A 25,693-nucleotide genomic window follows, 5' to 3' on the forward strand; every position below is an offset into this window, starting at 1 on the left:
GTTTGAAAGAGGAGAGTAAACAGAAAATCCTGATTTTTGGAGGTTTTTTGGACAGACAAATGGGAGTTATCCTTACTACTTATCTACCACTTGTCATAATTCACTTGCTGAATTGCCAATTTGAGACTTACATAGCCTTAGTGATCTTATTTATTATTATTAACTTCCTTATTCATGGTCCGATCTCTTAAACTTCTACCCTTCTCTTTTACTTTAATTTTCTTTCACCTTTTATACAAATCCTTTGTACTACCCAGGTTAGATTCACTTTTAATTGACAATGTGAGGTTCATGAAATCGGGCTTTCAGTGTCTGCATAATAATTGAATCTTTGTAAATTATTTGAAAGAAAGTACAATCAGAGCCACGTTTCATAAAGGCTTGTGGTGATAAAAAAATGCACAATGTAAATACCAATTTTGCTATCAGCCAATCAAACAGAATTATTTCAGCAGCTTTAAACTGTTATTGCTAATTTGTTATCATAACAAGTTTTATGAAACAGGGCCCTGGACCAGGATTCCCAGCTTTTCAAGAAAACAAAATTCCCCGATTTTTTTGAAGTCTAAAAATTCCCTGATAATTATTTAAACCCATTCCCAGTTTCGCATGTTTTCTAAGTTGTTGCAGTGAATTACATGTATTTTCAGAATAAAAACAACAATGTAAAACTAATTAGTACCACCAATAACCAACCAGTCATTCAATGGATGTTGTTTAGATATGCAACAAAATATAACAGAGTCTGACTGACTACCGTGCTTTCAACTTTTTGGGTTGATCAAAATCCCTGATTTTTCCCTCATGTTAGGGATTTTCCCCTGATTTGAGGTATTTTTTAATCAAATTCCCTGATTTTTCTCTCATGTTAGGGATTTTCCCCTGATTCGAGGTATTTTTTAATCAAATTCCCTGATTTTTCAGACGGGAAAAAAGTAAAATAATTTTCCCCGATTGGCTGGGAACCCTGTGGACTCACCTTCTTTTCTTGTGTAGGACTCTGAAAATACAAGATTCTGGACTCCCTCCCTAGTCTCCTTCTCCAGGCTCGACATGCTGGAGCTCCGTGAGCGCGTGAATGAGCCCTCACTACGATCTGCATATGAAACACCGGGGAAAGGAGACTAAGCACACAAGATGGCACGTGTGTGTGTGTGTAATGTGTGGAGAGAAACAAATCATAACAACTGGAGGCGAAAGAATGGTCCTTGTTTAGATCTATTCAACGGAAGACGTCTAATAAAAAAACAACTAATGAAGTCTAATTAAAAAAAAATGTTTCAGGTTCAAGTGAATGACGTGGTATATTTAACTAAAACCAACATAACTGATTCACAATATAAAACAATGTTGTCTTTCACATATTCCTTTAAAATTTACAATATGCTCCCCCCCAAGAATTTGACGTGTGAAGTCACCTGAATCACATAATTCATGTTGTTCTGTATTTCATGTATAAAAAAGGGGTCATCTTTGTCAAACCTCTGAATTTTAACGACCCCTCCACAAATTAATACTATTTAATTTTAATGTGTTACTTATGATATGTGTTTATGTGTAAATTAAATACTATATATATAAATAAACAAATAAATGATTAATATACATTACATGTACACATATCATTGAATGATGTTGCAGAGTTGTAGATATATTTTTCTTGTCTTGTTTAGTTTACGAAAATAAGATATTGGTAATGACAGCTATCTCCTGCATTCTTTTAAATTGTAATTTTGTTTAATGAATAATATATTTTGTTGATATTATTGATCAAATGCTTATACTACTTCTAAAATAATTCATTTGTTATATATTGCATTTTTATATATTACCTCATAAATCTGATGCATGTGAATGCAGAAATGAGAGCAATCAATCAAAATTGATATATTTGAGAGTACCATTTGACCAATTCTAGTACCTACTATTTTGAAATTTACTCATTTCAAAATATCTTTTTCTGATTGCTTTTTTGAACAAATTGTACAAAGTTTAATTTTTTCTACTTCATCCCATGATGACAATTCTCTAACTTAATGTAGTGGCATATGTGTTGTTGGGTCACAACTCTCTATCTCATTTTGGTGGCAGCAGTGGGATGGGTCTTGTTGGGTAACAGAGACTATGTGACTGTACAACTATCTATCTAATATTGGTGGCAGCAGTGGGATAATAGTTGTTGTGTAACTGAGACTATGCAACTGAACAACTGTCTATCTCATATTGGCGTCAGCCGTGGGATGTGTTTTGGGGTAACTGAGACTATGAGACTGACCAACTCTCTATCTCATTTTGGTGGCAGCAGTGGGATATTTCTTGTTGTGTAACTGAGACTATGAGACTGAACAACTCTCTATCTCATTTTGGTGGCAGCAGTGGGATATTTATTGTAATGTAACTAAGAGTATGAGACCGAACAACTCTCTATCTCATTTTGGTGGCAGCAGTGGGATATGTCTTGTTGGGTAACTGAGACTATGAGACTGAACAACTCTTTACCTCATTTTGATGACAGCAGTGGGATGTGTTGTTGGGTAACTATATGGCTCAATATGTTTATGTCAATATTACCTATTCACTTCTTTTATTAAAGTGTCTAATATTTCTGAATATGTATTCTCATTTAAGAATTCATGCAGTGACTATTTATTCATTGATTCGTATTAAATGTTTTTTCTGTCCGATTAGTCACTTGCCCTGCGGGCCTATGCATTACTTCTAGCAAAGACTAACCACTGTGTACAGGCACTATCCTCACACACTTGCAAACTACTTTATTTGTATAATATTGCATATTTTTGGGAGAAATGATACTTGTTGGTAATCTATGATTTGAAAGTCATGCAAATTATGGAAAATACCACAACCTTGAATATGGCCTGCAATAAATGTATACAAACTATGATTAAATACTATTACTTTCCATGCAAACATTGAATATATAAATACATACACGATATCGACAATATATACTCAACATTATTCTAAATAGAACTATGCCACTGCAACCAAGCCTGCTTGCTAAATTCAAAAATATTTCATATTACCTACATCTAAATTCATTTTCATGCAATGCTGATTTGAAGATGGGGCAATACTATATACTGATAACTATAACTTCAGTCATTCTGTCACAAATAAATCAGTTTCTACACTCTTTTTGATAAAAACGGAGGTTAAAATTGCAACACATCATAACCACTTCAGTATACAATATATCTGAGGTTTGCATATTACACTATACATTATTTCAAGTTGATTAACAAAATCTGCATTGACCATGCCCCAAATCACGGCAAAATTTATCTTTGCATGGCTCACTTCATTTCGTCATTAGGCAAATTAAGGGCTCACTTCATTTCATCATTAGAAAAATTAAGTTAATTTTGCAAGCAGCAAGTCAATTTATTCATATTTTTTCTTCAAAAAAGATATGCAATATCAGGTATTCAATCTTAAGAAAAGATACCTGATTTCTCTAAATTGATAGATTATTTGACAGGTCTAAAAGATATATATAATATGAGTTGGAATGATAGAATTGAAAATATAAAATATACATGAAAGAAACCATTATTTTGCATCCTCTTAATAACTATCTTAAAAAGCACCTTTTTTAAAGAGTGAACTCAAACTCCTCACCATCCTTTCATATGAATAGAGTAATGGTGAAAATGAACTCCTCTGAGAAATTTGAAGGGAAAATGACAGTTCCCTCTAAGCCCTCCCCCCACAATACTCTTTAAAGATATAAACCCACGTTGAAGAGAGAGATATTGCTACACTCACGCTTGCCACTTATGCTTGCTACGACAGACTCAACCAGAAGACGAAACCGGGGTACAGATGACTTTTTGTGACATGCATCGGACTGAGGGGGCGGGTCACCACTAGATTGGTTGGTTTGGGAAAGGGCGGGGTTCGAAGATAAGGAATTGGAAGAAGAGGAACGGGTCGTGGTCGAGGAGAAAGAATTGGTGGCGGAGACAGGTTTGTGTGCGGTCTCGCTGGTTGTGGTGGATGGGGATGTGTTGGGAGGAGGGGGGCGGGGTGGAGGGGGTCGAGGAGGGGGTTGTTTGGGAGGTTGGGGTGGGGTAGAGGGGCAAGGTGATGTTTGATGGGGGTCTGCGGGGTGTTCAGGGTGGCTGACACCATTGACTTTGGGAGCTGGAGGGGAAAAGAACAAATATGATACCAAACATGACAAGATCGACAAACACCATCAAATATAACAAACAACACAAAACAAAACAAATAAAACATCACCAAACAAGAGACAAAAACATACACATAAAAGTACAAGGTGATACAATTAATGAATGGGGAATGAATGACAAATTTGGTGTTGGAAATGGAATTGGTGTTTGTGATGAAATGAGCAAGGAAAAGGGGGGTGGGGTGCCAAATAAAAGATGGAAAAGAAAGAAGGAAACAAAAAATATATATCCATGTAGTAAATATTGGTAGAAGCTCGACAATCAACACTGTATAAATGAGAATATAAATAAGTGAATAAAAACATACAAATGCAAGTATCACCAAGTTGAAAGAAATGTTAGCAGTGATCACAGCAAAATCGATAAAAGCCAAAAGATTTTAATCGTGAAAATTAGTGATTATGAAGAAACCTTCAATTCTTTTTAAAAAGTTTTTTCTAATCTAGAAGTTCTGAGAAAGAATATTTGTATTTGAAAGAAAAACATTTGAGGACTTATATGCAGATTTTATCAATGTGAATCAAATCTCACCAGATATGTTTTTTTTTTGTCTGAAAAACATCAGCCAAAACAGATTTCGATAACAGATTTTCATGCACTTTAATAGCAAGGCTAAGTCATACGTTCATTTTGTTTTATCTATCATACAAACAGCAAATCATATATCTTTTACAAATCAAAGTAATCAATAAAAGTAATGTGTTCTCTAGAAGTTCTACTTAGGGTTAATCTCACATGCAAATAGTACTGAAAAAAAATCAAACTATTAAAAGCATTAATTATCTATATTGCTCAAAATGCATGTTGTGCTTTTTAATCAGTTGCAAGCAATCAATTCAAACTAAAGCCAAAATGCAAGGATTTAAATCAAGCAAGCAAGCAAGAAGGAATATGAGGTAACTTATTATTTAAAAAAAGGAATCAAAATGAAATAAAAAAAGGATGGAGAAAGGCAAAGCACATGATGCAATATACATGTAGTACTTTCTTCATAACAAACACAAAAAGGTTGTATTCTGCATAAGGTTTTAATTATTTGTTTATTTAAGTAACCGAATAATTATACAGACATATGTACTTATAATTATTTTGTGGAGTTATCAACGTAAAAAGTTGACAGACTGTTGTATGATGCGTTATTGCAGAGCTCTGAGTTTTGATAACAATACATTTTTGAGTTCTGTATCATAAATCAGATAGCACATTTTTAGAAGGGATAGAAAACTACTAATCTATGGAATATACATTCCTGACTTTTGATATGGAATAATGTGAAATAGGTGAACGCGTTTGCCTGCTGCGAAGTTAAATTCTCAATCCATTAAAATGCAACTTTCCAGAAGTTATGTATGAGTACTTGTTTTTAGACAAATTCAAGTCGATTTTCATGGAGAATTCATTATAAAAAACTACTGAAAATTTCAGAGAGAGGTATGAATAAGTCGATCGATGAAGGGAAATTGAATTTTTATCTTTTTTTTCGAATTATTTGAGCAAAGCCAAATGTAGCGATGTGGCTATTTACTAATGCATACTGGCTAAAAGCTAAATTTCCAAGCAGGATAAAATTTTATCTTATTTTATTTAATCATTTCAACTTATATGGGTTGCCTGTTATTGAAAAAGGAGTAAATGTACTTCATAAGCAGATAATACATACATGTATGGAGGGTATTTTAGCTGCAAATAAAGACCTGTGTTTTGCACCTCTCCTAACCTCAAATAGCAGTGAGCAATAGTTGGCAATATTGCCTTCTTCTGGAACTTCCCCATAGATTGGTGTAGTAATGAAAGGGTATTATTCTGTCATATAGCACCATTTCTTAGCATTACAATGACAATTCATCAGTAATGACTGGACCACATGTTTATATGTTCCTAACTTTGTAATGCACACTATTTAAGACATTCACTATAAAATAGGGAAATCTTACATTTCGACTTGCAAAAATGCTAGCATGATTTCAGCTCTTAAGTATTAGTAAACAGAAAATAAACATGGAAGTATTTTGGTAAATGTTTTATATTGGTGATATTTTACGATGTGTGCATGATATAGTTAGCCTTATTTTTTTTTGGCACTTGTCTGAATTTTTTCCCCTCGAAACAATGAAATATATTTAGACCACAAGTTTCATCTTGAATGCAGTGGGTTTTATAACATACAGATATGAATGAAAAAGGTAAATGGTATTTCACTAGCCAATTAGACTTCAACATGACAACATGATTACAAATGTAATTTTTAATAACAAAGCAGACTGTTGATGAAGTGTATGGTCATACATATATAAATTGTATGATGCCTTGCTTCTGTTATATTAACTTTTATTTTCTTTTTGTTTATTGTAAAAGGCAAAGCCATGTGCATGTATTTGTTGTTAGAATTTTATTTAGTTATATGATAGAATTTAGTACAAGTTAGTTTTGTTAAATGCCATGAAGAATGTTAATGTCAAAATTTCCCAAACAGCAAATCAATGCATAAGGTATTACATAAACAAACCAAATCAATAATTTGTTAAACAAATTCGATCAAAAACAAACATAAAAATAATTTGAAATCAATATCTGAAGTAAGGTGCAAAAGGATGTAAGTAGATAACAAAATCATTGTCTATTCCTTTTGCAATTGAACTGCAAACAAACTAGAAAACATTTAAAATACACTTTGGAAATAGGAATAACTAATCCTTAATGGATATTTAAGATAAGAAAGAAATAACTTCATACTATATCACAAATAATAACCTGTTATATTTTAAAGAGATATGATCTTAAGTGAACATTATAAATCTGAAGTGTCTGAGACATGTTTTGAAATGTTAACATCAAATATTTTGTTTAAATTGCGGGCAGAATAGTGTTTCACAAGTTCTTTAATTTCATTTGGGTTATATCACACAAAAATTGTGAGGATCATTATAAAGGCAATGCACAGGTCTATCACTTTTAGTGTTCACTTAAGAATCATATCTTGCAAAACAATGAAAGGGAGATTTTTTCAAAATCATCATAAATTCAAAAGTGCATTATTATTTGAAAATGGGAAGTGTTTCTTAAAAGCTGTTCATACGGTCATGAATGAATTTATATAAACAACTTGGTTATGGAAAGCCAAAATGAGTCATTAAAAAAAAAATAATTTCAACTAAATTTGAAATATGACCAATGATGACTAAGATTTGATATTTGTTTGGGACCATTCTAAAGCAATGTATAATTTTACAATATTCCCCCCCCCCAAAAAAAGAGGTCTTATCTAAATTGTGATTATCGGACAATATGGTCACATTTTGTTTAATTAAACATCAAGAGAATTGAGCATCTCATGTTGGCACTTCATAGACAAGTAGGTCATAAAATCAAGCACTGAACAGCTTCGTGAAACCACCCCCAGGAAATAGAAAACAGATTGTTTATGCCATGTAATTTCATGTGAAGCCTTTCATATCACAGGCGCATTGGTAATGAGCATCAAATGGCAGTACAAGTACATGTATGATAAGCCGATGTCATTTCTGATTGATCCCGGAAAATAATCAATCACAATATGGAAAATAAATTTTGTCATCCCGTCATGAACTCGGACAGGGTGAAGAGGCGTCCAGGGTCCCGTAACACAAAGGTTAGCGATTGATTGTACGCTTGATTTTCACGATTGATTGTACATTGTAGTCAATGGAATCAATCAATCGTAGGAAAATGTGCTATGATCATTGCTAAGTTTTGTGTTACGGGCCCCAGAATCGGACGTGAAACATGCTCTCCTCCAACTTGAAAGTCCAGATGACGGATTTATTTTCCACATTTTGATTCAATGCAGGTGTGAGTATTTACTGAATTTACAGTGAAGTTTTATTTTCATATCTAGTTCTTTTGAAGACCAACAAATCTTTTTGAAAAGTTCATATACCAGAAAAATATGGATGGGGATGAGGGTATCTTGCCTTTAAAATGTTTAAAAAAAAACCTCAATAGTTGAAAAAAGAGCACTAGTGAATTGTTCCTGTTTATTTTCATATTAACAGAGAGTCAGTGGAATATCTCCTCTTTTAGAACTTCACTGATAGTGGTATTAAAAGGCGTTAGGCTACATGTACATCATGAGAAAACATGGCATGTTAAAGAATGTTTAAGACTACAAGAGTAAAAATGTAAGAAAATTCCAATCTTCAAGAATATATTGAAGTAAAACATGTATATAAACTTCATCTTAAGTAGAAAAGATACAGAAATTTCAACATATCAAATTCACAAGCCAAGAAAAAACAACAACAACAGACAGACACAAATTCATAGCAGTGCAGTGCAAGCATACATACTCTACAGGAATCGGAGGTCAAATGGGGATGGAGGTCAAAGGTCAGTGGTCGGGAGGTCAATGCCCTCTTATGCAGGACAAAGGTCATCATGCTAGCCTCATTCCCAGGCTCAGGCAAATCTTGCTGAACGGAGGAAACGATACCATATTTGCTGGGTTTCTTGAGAGAGAAAGCCCTACGTAAAAGAACGAACTTTCGCAAACGTGTTGCTGTATTAGGGTAAAAAATCAACCGGGGGGACTCCGTATTAAAAGTGGGCGAGAGAGTGGAAAACACTGGATGATGGATGGAATTTTGAAAATGGGAAGAGAAGAGATGGCCGAAGAAATTCTAAATGGTTTTTAGTCCAGAAATGGTGTAGACTATCTAGTTTCCTATATGTACACGAAGCATGCATTTTTTTAATGGTTTGATGAAAAGAAATATAATCCTTATTCTTTTATTCATGTTTATTCTATCATAGATACGTGTAAACTGGCATTAATATTTGACTGCCACTTTAGATACATTCCTCCCTCCTTTAATTTGAACCCTAAATTGATATACATGTATCATAAATAATCAAGGCTTATACATGCCCATTATTGAATATTCAATATGTCAGGTGATCTTATAATTATCTGATAAATTACATTCCTATTTCATCAATCATGTTCTTGTAAAGGAACATATATTTGAGTATTTTGGACTTAAAACGAGTGATATATATACCTTTTCTTTAGTAAACTTTATCAAACATAAGAACAACCCCCAAACAAACGGGTAACTTGATGTCTGTTACGGTCAATGAACCAAGTTTAAAATGGATAAAGTAAAATTCAAGGCTAATCCATGAGAATCCTTTGAATTCTAACTAAATTTAAAATTTATCATAATTGATGGGATGTTTTTGTAAAAAGACCCTCCCCCCCAAAAAAAAACAGGCTGGGGAAATTTTGATTTTAATAATATACAAAGGGCAAATATGCACAAAATAGAATAGAAGTATAAATATGTAGGATAACGGGGGAACCATTGCTAGGTTGTTGCATACATGTACATGTAATTGAATAATATATAGTTATATAGGTACATCAAATACTTGAAATAACCTTCAAGAAACTGGCAAAGCGATGAAGTTTTAAACAGTAGAATATATATATGTCCAGTTCGGTGAGTACTGTACATGCATAAATATTTGAATTGAGGGAGCATGTTTGTTGTTACTGATACAGTTATGGGGACGGGGGACGGGTACATATGGGGGGGCAGATTCTAATGCAAAGCTTGAGATTAGTACGCAGGTATGGAAAGAATGTTAAAATCAGAAAGGCAGTGGAGTAAAAGTGAATTAAAAATCTATAAATGTAAGTAGCAAAGGCGTTTTATTTGAATCTAAGCTATGACGGAGATGACTAAAAGTGACGGCTACTTGCTTTGAGCGTATTCAAGCGAAATTAGTGCGGTTTTAGTCTGAGTAAGGAGAAGAGAATATCATGAAAGAAATGCTGGAAGGGATAGTAAAGTTTTAACAGAAAAAGTAACATATTTTTGGTAAAAAGGAAAGAAAAAGATAAGGTTCTTTTAATGAAAAAAAGAGAATGTTCATGAATGGAAGAAGGTATTGTACAGAATGTACATGTATATCAATCAAGAAAGTGCGCATGAAACTACTATGAATTGTCCTATCCACATACCATCAATATATGAAATATAAGAGGATATTATTGGGAAATGATGCTTCAACAGAAATATAACCACCTATGTGTGGGGAAAACATTCTTTTTTCACTTTAAAAATATTTGCAGTCAAAGAGATATTTTCCGTTGAGGAATTTGCTATCAGACTTGGAACAAGGATAACAATACTGTTAATTTATTTCATATTACATACGACGCCAATTGAGGATTTCTTCGAGCCAAATGCTTAGCATATGTTATCAAGTTATCATTCAACTAGATACATGTAGCACTGAATCAGAAAATTGGCTTAGAGGTTAGACCGTCTGAACGACTGAAAGGTCATGGGTTTGGATCTGCAAAAGACTTTTAAAAGAAATTGTACCTACTCCCTTTTTAACAGGTGCCTAGCAGTGCAAATGGAAAAGGGGACGCTCCACGCATAAAGCTATGTGAGGGCAAGTTTCTTTTCAGTAAATTTTGCTTTTAACTACAGATGTGTGAGCTAACACTAGTAATTTAAAAGCATTTCTATGTGTCTAATGGCACAAAACATGTAACCCCCATCTCTGTAATATTATCATCTTTTCTTAATAAGGCTATAGGACTCCTCTCTAACAGATTTAGCTCTGAATACACTTTAAGACTGGTCCACGATCCAATTTTGGAACAAAACGAATGTTGCTCATTTTCTGAAAATGTGAATGAAATTTCTCTTTTTATTTGAGGCTCAAATTAACTGTAAGACTACTAATAATAAAATAACAGTTTTGGATGATTGCAAGCCTTTATTTTGGAGTAAATTTCAAATTAGTTTGAAATCGTAGCCAATCATACGATTGCTATGACGTCATTACGTCTAGTTATTAAATACGCTTTTATTCTTATAAGGGTGATAGCATAGCCACATATTTATAAATAAGTATTCATGCGTTGGTCGAGAACATTACGCAGTATTATATTCCATGTTTAAATATTAACATCAAATTCTACTGCGTTTTATTCCAAAATCGGGTCGCAGACCAGTCATAAGGTGCGCGGTGGCATAAGAGAGAAAGCTAATATTTCCTTCCGATCCCAACACTTTAAGTGATTTTATACCAAAAAGAAAAGATGGGCAACATTATCAGGACCGGGGTATTTCGAGTTTGGATGTTTCAATTATGAATTCTACCCATATATCTGCTTTTAGATCCTTGTTTCACTTACCAGGTGTTTGATTATATAATCTTTCATTTCATCTGACAATTGACACAAAACTTGAAAAATCAACTCAAAATTTAGCAAAATCTTATACAAATTTTAAGGTTTATAACTTTGGAGGGTAGATTCAGAAAAAAAAGATCTAGGGTAATTTTGTTGGGAGCTTCAATATGATGCATTTAGCATCGGGGCTTAAAATTGGCATCTAGAAATCTTTAGACTCTATCGACATTCTTTTAGAAAATTATTTGAAAGGAATTGCTTTTCTAAGTAAATGAATATTCATACCGAACAAAATAATGGGACAAATTTCCAAAGGCAAATAGCCTGAAACAATACTTTCTCAAAAAGTCTTAAAGGAATGAGAAAATACATCAAGGCCAAATATGGAATGGGATATTCTTCTTAATTCCGTCTCAATTTTTGAAGATTAAGCATCGGATAAAGTATGAATATACCTATCTTTTGGAAATTCCCTTTGCAGATTAAATGCAGCCGTATGCAGACAAGAATAGAAGGGTTTTGAGAAAAAGGGATGATGCTAATCCAATTCAGGATTAGCTGAGCTGGAACATGATGGAAATGAGGCTTTAAAAATCGACAAGCAATATGCAGTAGAATCTTTCCCCGAGGCATGACTTGATATGAATATAAATGAAGCCAGGTATTATTTTAGATTTAGTTAATTTTTGCATGATGCAAATGTAAATTGGCTAAAAGTCATGCTTTGGCCACAGTAGAGGTATACTGCATTTCAAAGATCTAATATGAATATATAAGAAGTTAATTTTGGTTTAAACTGTGTCATAGGTCGTAAAGGCAGCAATTGAAGTGAGAAACTTAAGGAACAAATAAGAAAGGTGTGAATATGAAAATTTCTAGCAATGTTGAAGTGAAAAGATACGATGGTTAAGAAACTATTTTATGAGCTATATCTACTCAGCGAGTTGAAATGACAAAGCAAGGAAAATAGTTCTTGAGGGTTCCAAAGGCATAAACATCTTTCATTTTCCTTGTCGGAAATTTGAAACGAGATGAAAAATGTTATGATAGACAAGAGGCTTTTAAGAGCTAAAGCTGCTTTTAGAAACAGGTCTTTTTCTTAAGTTTTTTTTCTTAACAGGCAGAATAAGAAAGAACATTAGAGATTGTAGACTATTTTGGAAAGAAAACCATGATTTTATAAATAATATCTACTTGATAAATTTGAATTGAAAGAAAACAAAAGAAAGGAAAATAAAGGAAATGAAAGGAAAGATTATGGACTATTAATTTAAACAAGGAGGCATTTCATGAAAAATAACTACTAAAAAGTCTGAAGGAAAAAATAGAAAAGGAAAGGAAAAACAGACTATTATTGAATGAAAAAGGCAATTTATGAAATGATATCTAATTGATTATTCAAATAAAATACAGGAAAGGAAGTATAGCAGACTTTTCAATAGTGAAATGAAAAATAGGGGACTATTTATGAATGAAAAAGGCAATTTATAAATATCTACTTGATGAGTTACAGCTTAAAGAAAATAAAAAGACAGGAAAGGAAAGATAGTGGAAAATTTATTCATGAAAAAGGCATTTTATGACTCTTACATGTATATACTTGATATATTTGAGTTGAAAGAAGAAAAGGTAAAAGAAAATTAAAGAAAGGAAAGGAAAGAGAGTGGAATATTTATTCATCTACTCTTATCTACTTGATAAGTTTGAGTTTAAAGAAAGTAAAGGAAAAGAAGAATAAATGAAAAAAAGGAAAGATAATGGACTATCTATTAATGAAAAAGGCATTTTCTGAATCATATTTACTTAATGAATTTGAGCTTAAAGAAAATAATGGAAAGGAAAGGTAGTGGACTATTTATGAACGAAAAAGGCAGTTTATGAATCATATCTACTTGATGATTTAGAATTGAAAGAATATATGAAGGAAAGCTTTAAGGATGGAGAAATGAAACTGAAATGATCGAGGAAGGATAGGGTAATGTGTTAGTTTGTGAGGGCACTAACTCAGGAAGCCACCCATGCAGCTCATGGTACTATCGGAGCTACCTCCCATGGGTCCTCCTCCTCCGCTCCCTCCACCTCCTCCATCCCCATTGGGTCCTCCGGTGTCCGAGACGGTGGACTGCGTCTTGGCCATCATCTTGCGACAGCCCTGGGACTTACTGCGCCGGAGCTGAGACGGGTCGTGGTTGTTGCGGGGCTTGACTCCGCCGCCGCCTCCGCCGCCGCCGCCCCGCATCGCACTGTTGCCGGTCGGGCTGATGCATACTCCGTTCTGGGGTGGGGTAAAGTATGAGTGAGAAAGAGAGAGATAGAGAGAAATAGAGAGAGGAGGGAGAAAAAGAGAAGAAAACAGAAAAAGATAGATTAGTTAACAAATTAAAAAGGATTTGTGGGTTATCCACAACTAGACCACGACATGGCCACAAAAAGCCAGTGGAGGAAATGTTTCCATATGTATATCACAGACTAATAAAATTAAATGCAATTGAACTGAATTGAACCGAAATTCATACAAACTACAGGAAAAAATGAAGTATGCGTACACATGGGACATCACAATACAGGACGAGAAAGTTCCTTAGAACGCCAAATATTACAATAGAATTATCAAGGATGTACAGTACATATATGCAATTCACACAATGCAAATTTTCCAGCACGCAAGGTAGGGGCCGTCTATTATTTTTCTGAAAATGCCAAAGACAAAGAAAAGTTGTGCGGCTGCATGAATGGAAGGGGAATGAATTTCATTGGCAAGTTTTGTTCATTTGAATCGTATAGTAGTTTTCCGCTTTCTAGGGCAAGTTCATGTCCTGAAACATTAATTCCCTTTTTGTATTTGACAAATGATTCCTTACCGACTCTCCCGCCATGCTGGAGCCAACCGGTGACCTACACCTCTCCTGGTCCGACATGTACTGTTCAACGATGTCGCCGAGGCCCTGCGGCTGCGATTTGTTCTTCTTCGGAGATCTTGGGGTGCGCTGGTAAGGGTCTGCTGAGCCATACAGGTCGGGCGTGCCCATGTTGAGTAGGCAGGTCCGTTGAAGGTAGTCGACAATTGCCAGCCCGTTGGTGGTCCCAAAAGCCAGTCTAGGAAAGGATGCAGTCATGATTTTAATTCAAATTTATGAAAAGGGTTTTTGATCTTAAAATCTTTCCCGAGAAACAGATGAATTTTCAGTTTTCTATGAGCATCTTTGATAGGCAACGATGGTATATATTGGCAACGTTACATGCATAATTCTGCAATTAAATTGAATCCAATAGAGCAAAGCTAGTAAACTAGTAAACAACATCATTACCATAGCAACATCATCATCATCACTATCATCATCATCAGCATTATCATCACTATCATCATCATCATCATGATTATGACCATAATCACCACCAGCATCATCACTATCAACTTCATCAACATCATCAACAAGGTTAAGGGCCCTGAAATGAGACGAAGAGGCATATACTCACAGGCCATACGCCGAACTGATCTCCACGCAAGTGATGGTCGGAGGGGGTTCCCCGTCCACCCAGAGCAGCTGCACACATAGCGAGGGCTGGAAGCCCATCCCCCTCTTGTGGGCCCCGCCCTTCACCCTCAGATTGGGCACGTTGTCCCTCAGCCCCTCCCCGCCCGTCTGATGGGAGTGGTGCTGGTGCTGCTGGTGCTGCTGCTGGTGTTGGTGCTGGTGGTGATGGTGGGGGTGGTTGATGGGGCTTGGCGCGGGCGTGGTCGACGTCTGCTGGATGGGCGTGGAGGGGAGGGTCGCCGAGGCCACGCTGCTGGCACTCACCGTGCTGGTGTTCCGCTTGAGGGGTGCCGGTTGGATCGGCATGGGGGGCATCTCAGTCTCTGGGGTTTCGGGCTCCTCAGCCTCGTACACTATCGAGATCTCTAGTGTCTGAACATTTTAGAAGCAAAACAATAAAAGTAAGCCCAGTCTGCAAGAAGCTAGACAGGTATGTTTATGACATGACTTAATATGCTCTATTGCATTAGATATAATTTTAAATGTTCTTGAATTCTCATACAGATACACACATAAAAATTTTTCTCTCTCGTTTTTTCTTCTTCCCTTATCTTTCATCTCTCTCTTTCTCCCCACTTTTCTCAGTCACCCTCTTCCTGAAAAAAACTTTTGTCTATTCTTTTCTGTCCAGAGGCCTGTTGCATGAATATAGGCAATTTTTTTTCCAGAGTTTTTAAAGGTGTTATTATCAATGGCATAATTTTGTTTGCCAGAGTTTTTTTATGGCAAGTTTTTATGCAACGGGCCCGTGTTGTGTCTATTTCTTGCTTTCTTATCCACTCTATCTCTCTCTCTCTCATCTTATAAACTGACCGGTAGCTCAGTTGAAGCCTCCATCTTGCTGAAGCGGTAGAGGAGCAGATGACCGCTGGCTCCGGCCACACAGAGCATCCTACTCTCCGAGCAGAGCTTGACCAGCTGGATAGCGAAGGGGTCATCGTCGCCATCCAGCGTCTTGGCTTGCTTGGCTTTCTCAAACACCTTGGCAGTCTTGAGTTTGTATAGAACTTGAAGCATGACTAGAAGAGGAAACAAATCATTATTATCTATTCTTATTATTTGTTTGGCAAACAGATTGAAACACAAGTAACACCACTGTCTCCATAAAGGTATCCCATAATGAGATTTCTTTTAGTAAATCGAAACTCCATGGTGTCTCTAGATTTGCAGTTTGTATGGGTAATCCAGTCTAGTGAATGAAAGATTACCTGTAATATTGGGGATTTGAAATCATCAATTCGATTCAATCAATGCAATTTAATATCATGTACACATTCTCGGGGAATATCATTCTCAATGAAATTTTATGATCAAAGATAAAATGTATTTTTTTCTTACCCTGGGATGCGTCCCAAAATTTGATTGAGCCATCTGCATGCCTGCAATACGGAAAGATAAGAAAGGTTAATGTATCTATTTGCGAAAACAAAATCACCACCATCACTGCAATCATAAAATAACCATCATGGCCAACATCATGATCATCATCATCTACATCAACATCATCCGCCGCAGCATCATCACCATTACCATTATCATCATCACCACCATCATCATCATCATCATCATTACCATTATCATCATAATCATCATCATCATCATCATCATCATCATCATCATCATCACCATCATCACCATCATCGTCATCATCATCACCACCACCACCACCACCACCACCACCACCATCACCATCATCATCATCATCATCATCATCATCATCATCATCATCACCAACACCACCACCACCACCACCACCACCACCACCACCACCACCACCACCACCACCACCACCACCACCACCACCACCACCACCACCACCACCACCACCATCATCATCATCATCATCATCATCATCATCATCATCATCATCATCATCATCATCATCATCATCATCATCATCATCATCATCATCATCATCATCATCATCATCATTCTCACCATCCTCATCTTCCATCAATGGCCTTACCCTGTAATGATGATTTCTTGATCACTGCTGCCACCAGACCCCCACTCTCCTCCTTTCACTGGCCAATTCTGTTTGAGAACAAAAAAAACCAAAACAGAACATTAATCAACCTTATAACAATGACAGACAAATCTGCTTTCAGAACACTGTTGCTTTATTTTTCAAATTCTATACCAAGGAAGTAGGAGAGGTTTGATCTTATTGTTTGAAACTGAAAAATAAACTACATGGCCCGTATTCTAAGGTCAGGTTTAAGTTAGACCACAATCTAACTCTGTGCTAAAATTATGGGGAGCCAAAAAATCAAAAAACATTTTTTATATAGCTTGTCTCTTATGTTTACTATTTTGTTTCCTGTTGCTTTCATAATGAAGAAAAATACTTCAGTTATTATTCCCAGAAAATTATGAACAATTTCAGTGTCAAATGAGTTAATAAAGTGGAAGTGTACTGTTACGGAACGGTGCCCTAATTGGCTCTCCATAGTTAAACCACAACTTTAAAACAGGGTTTAATTTAAACCTGAGTTCAGAATACGGGCCCATGAGTTTTGAATGGGTTCCATGACATTTAATCCAGCGACAATTGCTCTGTAAGTTAAGCCAAACGTAGAACCTAACCTCCAAAACTAAATAAACCCTAATCCTCATCTTTACATTACTCCGAACCAAGAACTCTATTACAGTCCTAACTCTAACCCTATGCCCTCTGGAATGTTAAGACTGGAGCAAATGTTGCAGGAGCATAAGTTGTTTCACCTTTGAATGATAAACAGGAGTCTGCTATGATTCTGCTAATCACCCTTAGGGTGGACCATTCCAAGGATCTGCTGCACAGGGATTTTAAACGGCTTCCCAAACATAGCAACAGTTCTAAAATTCAAAAACTTGTTTACAGAACAAGCCCTCCCTCCCAGTACGGAACCCCCAAGCACACTCGCTAAACCAACCACAATGATGGTTGTTAGCTACCGGTACCAAATTAGCACCTGGGTGAGAGTAGTGAAGTGTAGATTGATGATGCCAAAGGACGCTAGGCTATGGTGGGATTCGAACACACGATTCTCTGATCACAAGGCCAGAGTCAGAACCACTACACCACGGTGCTTCCACTTTAAATTTGGTAAATCTCCCATATCATGTGTGAATGAATGATTGACTAACTGAATTAATAAACAATTGAATGAATTAATGAATGAACATTATCAAATGAATGAATGAATGAATGAATAAACAGATGATCAAATGAACGAATGAATTAATTAATTAATAACAGATGATCAAATGAATAAATGAATGAATAAACAGATGATCAAATGAATGAATAAATGAGTGAATTAATGAGTGAAAGAAAGAATGAATGAGTAAATGAATGAATAAATGAATAATTGATCAAATTAAAAACGAATTACTGATCGACTAAATGAATGAATGCATTAATGATTGATCAAATGAATGAATAAATGATGCTTGATTGGAAAACGTGTATTCTTAAAGAAGGCATAATTTACACATGTAGTGAACAGAGATATACAACTCATGACTAGCCTATAGTTTTAACCCATCAAACGATATCAAAGAAGAATACCAGTAGATTTTTCCAATAAAACTAATTCATTGTGTGTACATGCATATCATCAAACACAAAATTTATATACAAAAGACCCTTGATATATATATATGATAAATATACACATAACATAATATTACCTCCCAATAATAGGTATCAACATATAGTAAACCTCAACCTCCCTCAAATAATAATGTACCTTTTAGCCCCCTCCCCTCTCCTTGGTTTTTGCTGCATGAGTGTGTTATTTATATGTTTGTATTGTTGACAATTGCATATTTGTTTTTTGGTGGCCCGTTTTTATAAGTGTTGCTTCTCCTGGGTGACCTTATCATCATTGTATTTTTGTATAATTTTGTTGTCAATTTGTTTGTATTGTTTTTGTACTTGATGGTTGAACAATGTATTGAATTGAATTGAAGAGAATTGTCTAGTGGTATTGGATATTGGCATTGTTATTTGGTGGCCCGTTTTTATTTAAGCCTTGCTTCTCCTGGGTTACCATACCAACATTGTATTTTTGTGTAAAATTCTGTTGTCAATTTGTTTGAATTGTCTTTGCACTTGATGGTGAAACAATACATTGAATTGAATTGAAGAAAATTGTCTTGAGGTATTGGATAAAATATAATCCCAAAATGTTTAAGGAATTCATGTACTCTTCCTTACAAATAAATGACAAAATCAATATGAAATATAATACTATACGTATCATACGATGTATACCAGAAAACAAATTGAAAACGACTCTGATTTTGAAAAATTCCTGTTTTGTTGCAGTTTTTGTAAATGTATGGTGTATGACACCCCCCCACCACATAATCCAACTAAATTGAACAAATACATTTCTAGTACAAACAGATAATGCACTTGTATTTCTGTGATGTGCTATAACACTTCTAACAGAAAAATACCCAGAGAGAATGCCCTTTAGATACAAACTGGTCATAGCATTTCTGTGTGTGCAGGAGTACATTTGAGAAAATTTCTTTCATTATGACATCATGATTATCATATGTCTAAGCAGGCGCTCCAAAATAGAACGCGAAACCTCCAGAGCATGAAGGAGCTTGGAGGGAAATGTCACGATGTTTAGAACATAGTCCTGTATTATTGATTAGCAGAGAGTGCACGCAGACACCTTAAGATGGGAGTGGGGTGGGGGTGGATGGTAGAATGTGGAGAGGGGGTGGGGAATGGGAGGGGATGAGGTAAGGGGACATGCAGACAAGTGGATGGTAGAGAGGGAGAGAGGGAGAGGAGTGGGGTGGAGGGAGGGGAGGGGAGGGGAATAAGGGGTGCATGCAGACACCTTAAAATGGGGGTGGATGGTAGGTGGGGAATGGGGGTGGATGGTAGGTGGGGAATGGGAGGGGATGAGGTAAGGGACATGCAGACAAGTGGATGGTAGAGAGGGAGAGGAGTGGGGTGGAGGGAGGGGAGGGGAATGAGGGGTGCATGCAGACACCTTAAAATGGGGGTGGATGGTAGGTGGGGAATGGGAGGGGATGAGGTAAGGGACATGCATACAAGTGGATGGTAGAGAGGGAGAGAGGGAGAGGAGTGGGGTGGAGGGAGGGGAGGGGAATAAGGGGTGCATGCAGACACCTTAAAATGGGGGTGGATGGTAGGTGGGAATGGGAGGGGATGAGGTAAGGGACATGCAGACAAGTGGATGGTAGAGAGGGAGAGGAGTGGGGTGGAGGGAGGGGAGGGGGAGGAGTGGGGTGGAGGGAGGGGAGGGGAATGAGGGGTGCATGCAGACACCTTAAAATGGGGGTGGATGGTAGGTGGGGAATGGGAGGGGATGAGGTAAGGGACATGCAGACAAGTGGATGGTAGAGAGGGAGAGGAGTGGGGTGGAGGGAGGGGAGGGGAATGAGGGGTGCATGCAGACACCTTAAAATGGGGGTGGATGGTAGGTGGGGAATGGGAGGGGATGAGGTAAGGGACGTGCAGACAACTTAAGGTGGGGGGGGGGGTGGAATGGATGGTAGATTGGGAGAGAGGGAGGGGAGTGGGGTGAAGGGAGGGGAGGGGAATAAGGGGTGCATGCCGACACCTTAAGATGGGGATGGATGGTAGGGGTAGGTGGAGAGAGAGAGTGGGGTGGGGTGGAGGGAGGGGAGGGGAATAAGGGGTGCATGCAGACACATTAAGATGGGGGTGGGGTGGATGGTAGGGGTAGGTGGAGAGAGAGAGTGGGGTGGGTGAAGGGGGGAAGTCTGGGAATGGGAGGGGAGTAATGGGGTGCAGGCAGACACCTTATGATGGGAGGGGGAGAGATAGAGATAGAGAGATACATTGAAAGGCATGGGGGAGGAAAATGGAAAGGAAATTAAAGAAAAGGGATAGCAAATACATAACAAAAAGCAAGGTCCCTAAACTCCTCAAATAACACAATCACTGACAATCCATAACAATGCAGAAATTCAATATCACAACAGAAGGTAGGCCTAAATCAAGCAGAAGAAGTGTTGTGCTGAAATACTTAGAATAAAAGTGCACAAGCAGCAATGAAATGATCTGTCAATCTCAATATCTCGGAATATATGCAGCTGGCATCTGCAGTATCTCTGTTACGGTAAGCGACAATATCAACACCTCATCGTGTCAGCATTGGCTCTTCGGAGAGATATATAGGTCTCACTGAACTACGAGTCTACTCGCATGTTGTGAAATTAGTTTACCTGCAAAAGGACACAATGTCATTTGGAACCTATTTCAGAAATTTGTAACCTACTGTCACCCGGTTAGGAGGAACCTGATTTAGATTATTAGTAAAAGATGGCAAGACACTGACTTTCTAGACAATTTCAAAAGACTGATATTATCTTTATAGGAAGGACTGTCAAAACTCTTAAGTTTACATTTACCACTCTGGAATTAAAAAGAAAACACAATCATACCCTCCATTCAGACTATCTACATGTATAGATCTTGCACTTCCCCTATCAAAATACACTGGAGCTGACCCTGGTATCACAAATGCTTTTAAATAAATAATAATATAAATATAGGATTTGTATAGCGGACGTATCCACCTTGCTAGGTGCTCCTATATTACCCCGGCTAAGCTAGTCTACCGATTCTGGTGCGCACAGCTTTTTGAGGAATTACTTCCTGCCGGTACCCATTTACCTCACCTGGGTCGAGTGCAGCACAGTGTGGATAAATATCTTGCTGAAGGAAAACACGCCATGGCTAGGATTCGAACCCACGACCCTCTGTTTGAAAGGCGAGAGTCAGAACCACTAGACCACGACGCGCCCAAATTAATATCTAATTCAATAAACCTCTATTTAAAAAAAATATTTGAAGCTAACAATGGTATGTGTGACATGTGTAGACTTCCATAACAGTATGTTATTTATTCTAGGATTTTTAATAATCCATTTAAGACAGATTTTTTTTTCTCATTGCAAAATATGTAAACCCTTTCTGCTTTAAGCATCTTTTTAAATCTTTTTCATTGCCAAATTACTTTTGACAACTTGTCATCTTTCCAAGGAAGTTCAATAGTAAAAACCATTTTGTAAATCAATCAAGTTTATCCATATACTGTACATGTATCAACATAGATTGTTATAGAGCATGGTATCATTCACTTTATAACACAACAAAACAAGAATATTGGGATTATGTTTTCAGCACAAATCATCGGTTACATGCACACATACAATATAATTCCAAACAAAAATGAGCTAAATCACATTCATAATATTCTGTATATGAGTTGATTGCTTAAAGGTCAAGTCCACCCCAGAAAAATGTCCTTTAAGAACTCGATTGAGATTCTATCATCACATTCTTCTTTTATTCTTTCATTTTTGAAAAATTCCTTGCGTCATATACAATGTTTGCAAGCATTTCAAGTGGGTACAGTACATGGAATTCTATCCTTTTGCTTCCTGTATCATTTATATTGATTTTACCAACTGAATGAAAAATTATTGAGCCAAACATCGAAATGAGGAAATATCCAAAAAACTACATATTTAATATCGGCTGGAGGAAAGTGCAAGCCTTGGTCATGAGGGAAGTGGAATCCTGGCACACCTGTCTAGACTGTGGGGTTTATTCACACCAATCAGATAAGGAAAATAACTCTAAATGACATGAACTCGTTTAGCTCAGGATTATTACATGCTTTCACACCAGCCTCTACCAAACAAAGTGTTCATAGTTAAAGAGTGATCAACAAGATGTTCCAATTCACACCCACCCAATGAAGAGAACATATCTAAATATTCTGGATATAACTAGTACCCATTAATTATTTTGGCACTGTCACACCAGCCTCCCCCGGATAAAGATCCCATTATTAGAGAGTAACCAACAAGATGTTCTCATTCACACCCACCCGATGAAGAAAACAAATCTAAATCACATGAGCATGTTCAGGACATAACTAGTACCCATCAATTATTTCATAGCTAGAGAGTGACCAATAAGACGTTCTCATCGACATCCAACAAATCAGGAAAATATTTCTAAACCACATGAACACGTTCAAGCATTAAATACCACCCAACTATTTTTTTTTTTTCACTTTCACACCAGACTAATCCAGGAGTTTTCAGAATTATGGACTAACCAAAGATGTTCACATTTCTATAGACCTATTGCATATGACATCATGATCTCATAGCGCCCTCCCTCAGAGGAATATAGGAATACATGTAAATGGGGTTGTCAGAGATGTGCCAGCTGCAGATCAACTATGCATGCAAGGCAATGGCTTCAGCCTCTAAGATGGCGTCACGATGAAGTCAACGCACAAGGTCTATACAGAAGAATGTGCACCCTTTTTACCTCACATCCAGATCTGGACTAAAAATTCTTGTAATTTGCTTTCAAATTTCTAATACCTTGAAGAAATTTGAGAAAAAGTTTACGTACTTTTCAAAAGTGCCTTGTAATTCTGAACTATTCTCTTAGGGAAAAATAGGGATCATCTTGCTCTCAGAATGGGAAAAAGGTAACCTAGGAGAGGTGCTTCACAGTGACTGAAGTCTGACTAAAACTCACATTTTCAAGCTGCATGTGGTATCACCGCACTGGTAAGATCATCCTCATGGGCTCGACCCCATATCATGTGCACGTTGGCACTTAAGCATGACTCGAAGTCAGACTTAACTCTTTGTGAAACCGCCCCTGGTACTTTCTGATCAGGGTCAAGCACACTATCAGGGAGGTGCGAACGTGGTCTTGTGAGAACCATTCCGGAACCCTGTGGAGGATGTTAGTCATTCATCCATGCACGACTCAGGGCATTCCCCAGCCAATAAATAACCCAGACATGAGTGCCAGAGGTGTACATGTATAACAGTCATCTCTCACACAACAATGTAAGGATCAGGGGCACATTTCATACAGACATACCTTGCATGTAAAACTGTCGTGAATCGGCCAGTATCGTAACTTCCATGGAACCTTTGTTTATAATTGGCTGCTGAACCATGTTACATTGGTAATTGGCAAAATTACCAGTTATTAAAAATTGAGCTGAGTATTTTCATGTACAAACGCCTGGTGTAGCTATCCCGTAGATAATGATTACGAAATGGGCTCAAAGTATAACAGAGTTATATCTAGGAGATATGGATTGGTTTACGGGCAATGATTTTGAGGTAAATTATCCAAGTGACTTGGTCAACTACAATGGTAACATGGTAAGGACTGATGCCAATTTACTCTACTGGCAAAGTTAACACACAATCATGCATCTTTACAACAATGGACACCAAGTCAGAACCTTGATTGTAACAATAGGCTAGAGATTAGCATCTCCATGATTTTTAGTCAAGAGTTAAAAAGGGACATGGTGGCTAAATTTAATTAAATCAAAATAATATAATTGGCAGTGTTTATCTGCAGACCTCTTTGACAAGCCTCCGTGCCACCACGATACAGCACTCGAGCATTCTGGAAATTCCTTCCCAACCGAATACCATTTACCTCACCTGGGTTAAGAGTGGCAAAAATAGATAAATCTCTTGCCAAAGACAAGGATGAGGTGAGGAAACAGGAGGGAGAGGAAGGATATAACTGATAAATCTTCAAAAATTTTCAAATTTTGGGAATAGATCTTACCCTCTTACTGTAGGCTGTTTTCTTCCTGTTGAGGCCATTTGCTCCAGTTGAGTAGAGAGCGGGTATAAGATCCGATGGACAATCTGCATAGTACTGTACACATGTTATAGGAGATTCGTGAAGATCCATTGGATATGGGTTCTCAAAGCAAGGGTACCTACAAGAAATTAAGGAAAATTGAAATAGATACCGCGGCAAAATATCAAGAGATGTTATTTTGGTGGTGATTTTTTACCTGATTGCTAAGCATGAATGCTTGTAAGTAAGCAAGCAGAGAACCGACTGCTTCAGGTCCTCTACGAGGGACCTGGTAAAGAGGATTGATGCCTTACCAAAGGGCACTAGCGCACCAAGTGGGAATTGAACCTGAGTCACCGGAAACCGAAATTCCTGCTCTACTGACTGAGCTTTCATGCCTTATGGTTTAATATACTTCTAACTTATCATTATAATGAACACAAACCGGTCATTCATATAAAACAAGAAAAACTATGTACCTAGAACAGAGCCCTGTGGAACTCCCATTGTAGGGAATTCTACATCAATAAACAAAACTTCTTTGAGATATTAAAAAAAATATATAATGATGGTGGTTGCAGCAAAAGTAAAACTGTTACAGTTTAACTGGAAGGTTCTGACATGGGAAAGATGAATCAACCATTGAGTTTCAACTTTCTTTCATGTTGTTGATTGAACTTTAAAATATGACCAAAATCATCTGAAACACCAATCTTACAAATTTATTTTGTAAATCAACTTCAAGGGGTGATGCAAAAAAGCTGCAATATATACAATCATGCTTACAGGGAGAAATACATGTATAGTTAAACCTGACTCAACCTGACCTACCTGCCTATGTCCCAGCTTCAGAGATGCCACTTAAAATCAATTAAAAGTATGAAAATCATCTAGAATGTCCCTTTGTCCCTACCTAAAAAAGTTATTTTCTATGGCTAAAAATGTGTTGAAAAGGTCTGAATTCAGACTGAAAAGTAGTATCCCTGCAGCTTTCTGTTCCTGTTTCCTTTCCTTCAATATAAGTTTTTTTTTTCTTCTCACTGAAAAATTGTACTATAATGAAAACTGTCTATTGCAGCCAAGAAAAAAAAGGACAAGGATT

The 25,693-nt window shown here is 36.8% G+C and overlaps 1 protein-coding gene across 6 annotated transcripts in view; it reads right to left on the reverse strand.

The window, feature by feature from the left end:
* Positions 1–25,693, reverse strand: part of LOC129259327 (syntaxin-binding protein 5-like) — a 122,336-nt gene that overhangs the window by 10,553 nt on the left and 86,090 nt on the right. For 2 of the 6 annotated variants that reach the window (XM_064098657.1, XM_064098656.1), the window contains 9 exons: positions 24,574–24,730; positions 16,909–16,976; positions 16,281–16,321; positions 15,756–15,961; positions 14,884–15,314; positions 14,268–14,502; positions 13,570–13,681; positions 3,790–4,167; positions 980–1,096 (listed from right to left, as the gene is read on the reverse strand). In XM_064098657.1, coding sequence (XP_063954727.1) covers positions 980–1,096; positions 3,790–4,167; positions 13,570–13,681; positions 14,268–14,502; positions 14,884–15,314; positions 15,756–15,961; positions 16,281–16,321; positions 16,909–16,976; positions 24,574–24,730 — 1,745 coding nt within the window. Of the gene's footprint in view, positions 1–979; positions 1,097–3,789; positions 4,168–13,410; positions 13,682–14,267; positions 14,503–14,883; positions 15,315–15,755; positions 15,962–16,280; positions 16,322–16,908; positions 16,977–24,573; positions 24,731–25,693 lie in introns of all 6 variants that reach the window. The other 4 variants (XM_064098660.1, XM_064098659.1, XM_064098655.1 and 1 more) reach the window with 3 other exon arrangements.

The sequence above is a fragment of the Lytechinus pictus genome, chromosome 4, assembly GCF_037042905.1.
Source record: "Lytechinus pictus isolate F3 Inbred chromosome 4, Lp3.0, whole genome shotgun sequence".
Taxonomy (NCBI): Eukaryota; Metazoa; Echinodermata; class Echinoidea; order Temnopleuroida; family Toxopneustidae; genus Lytechinus; species Lytechinus pictus.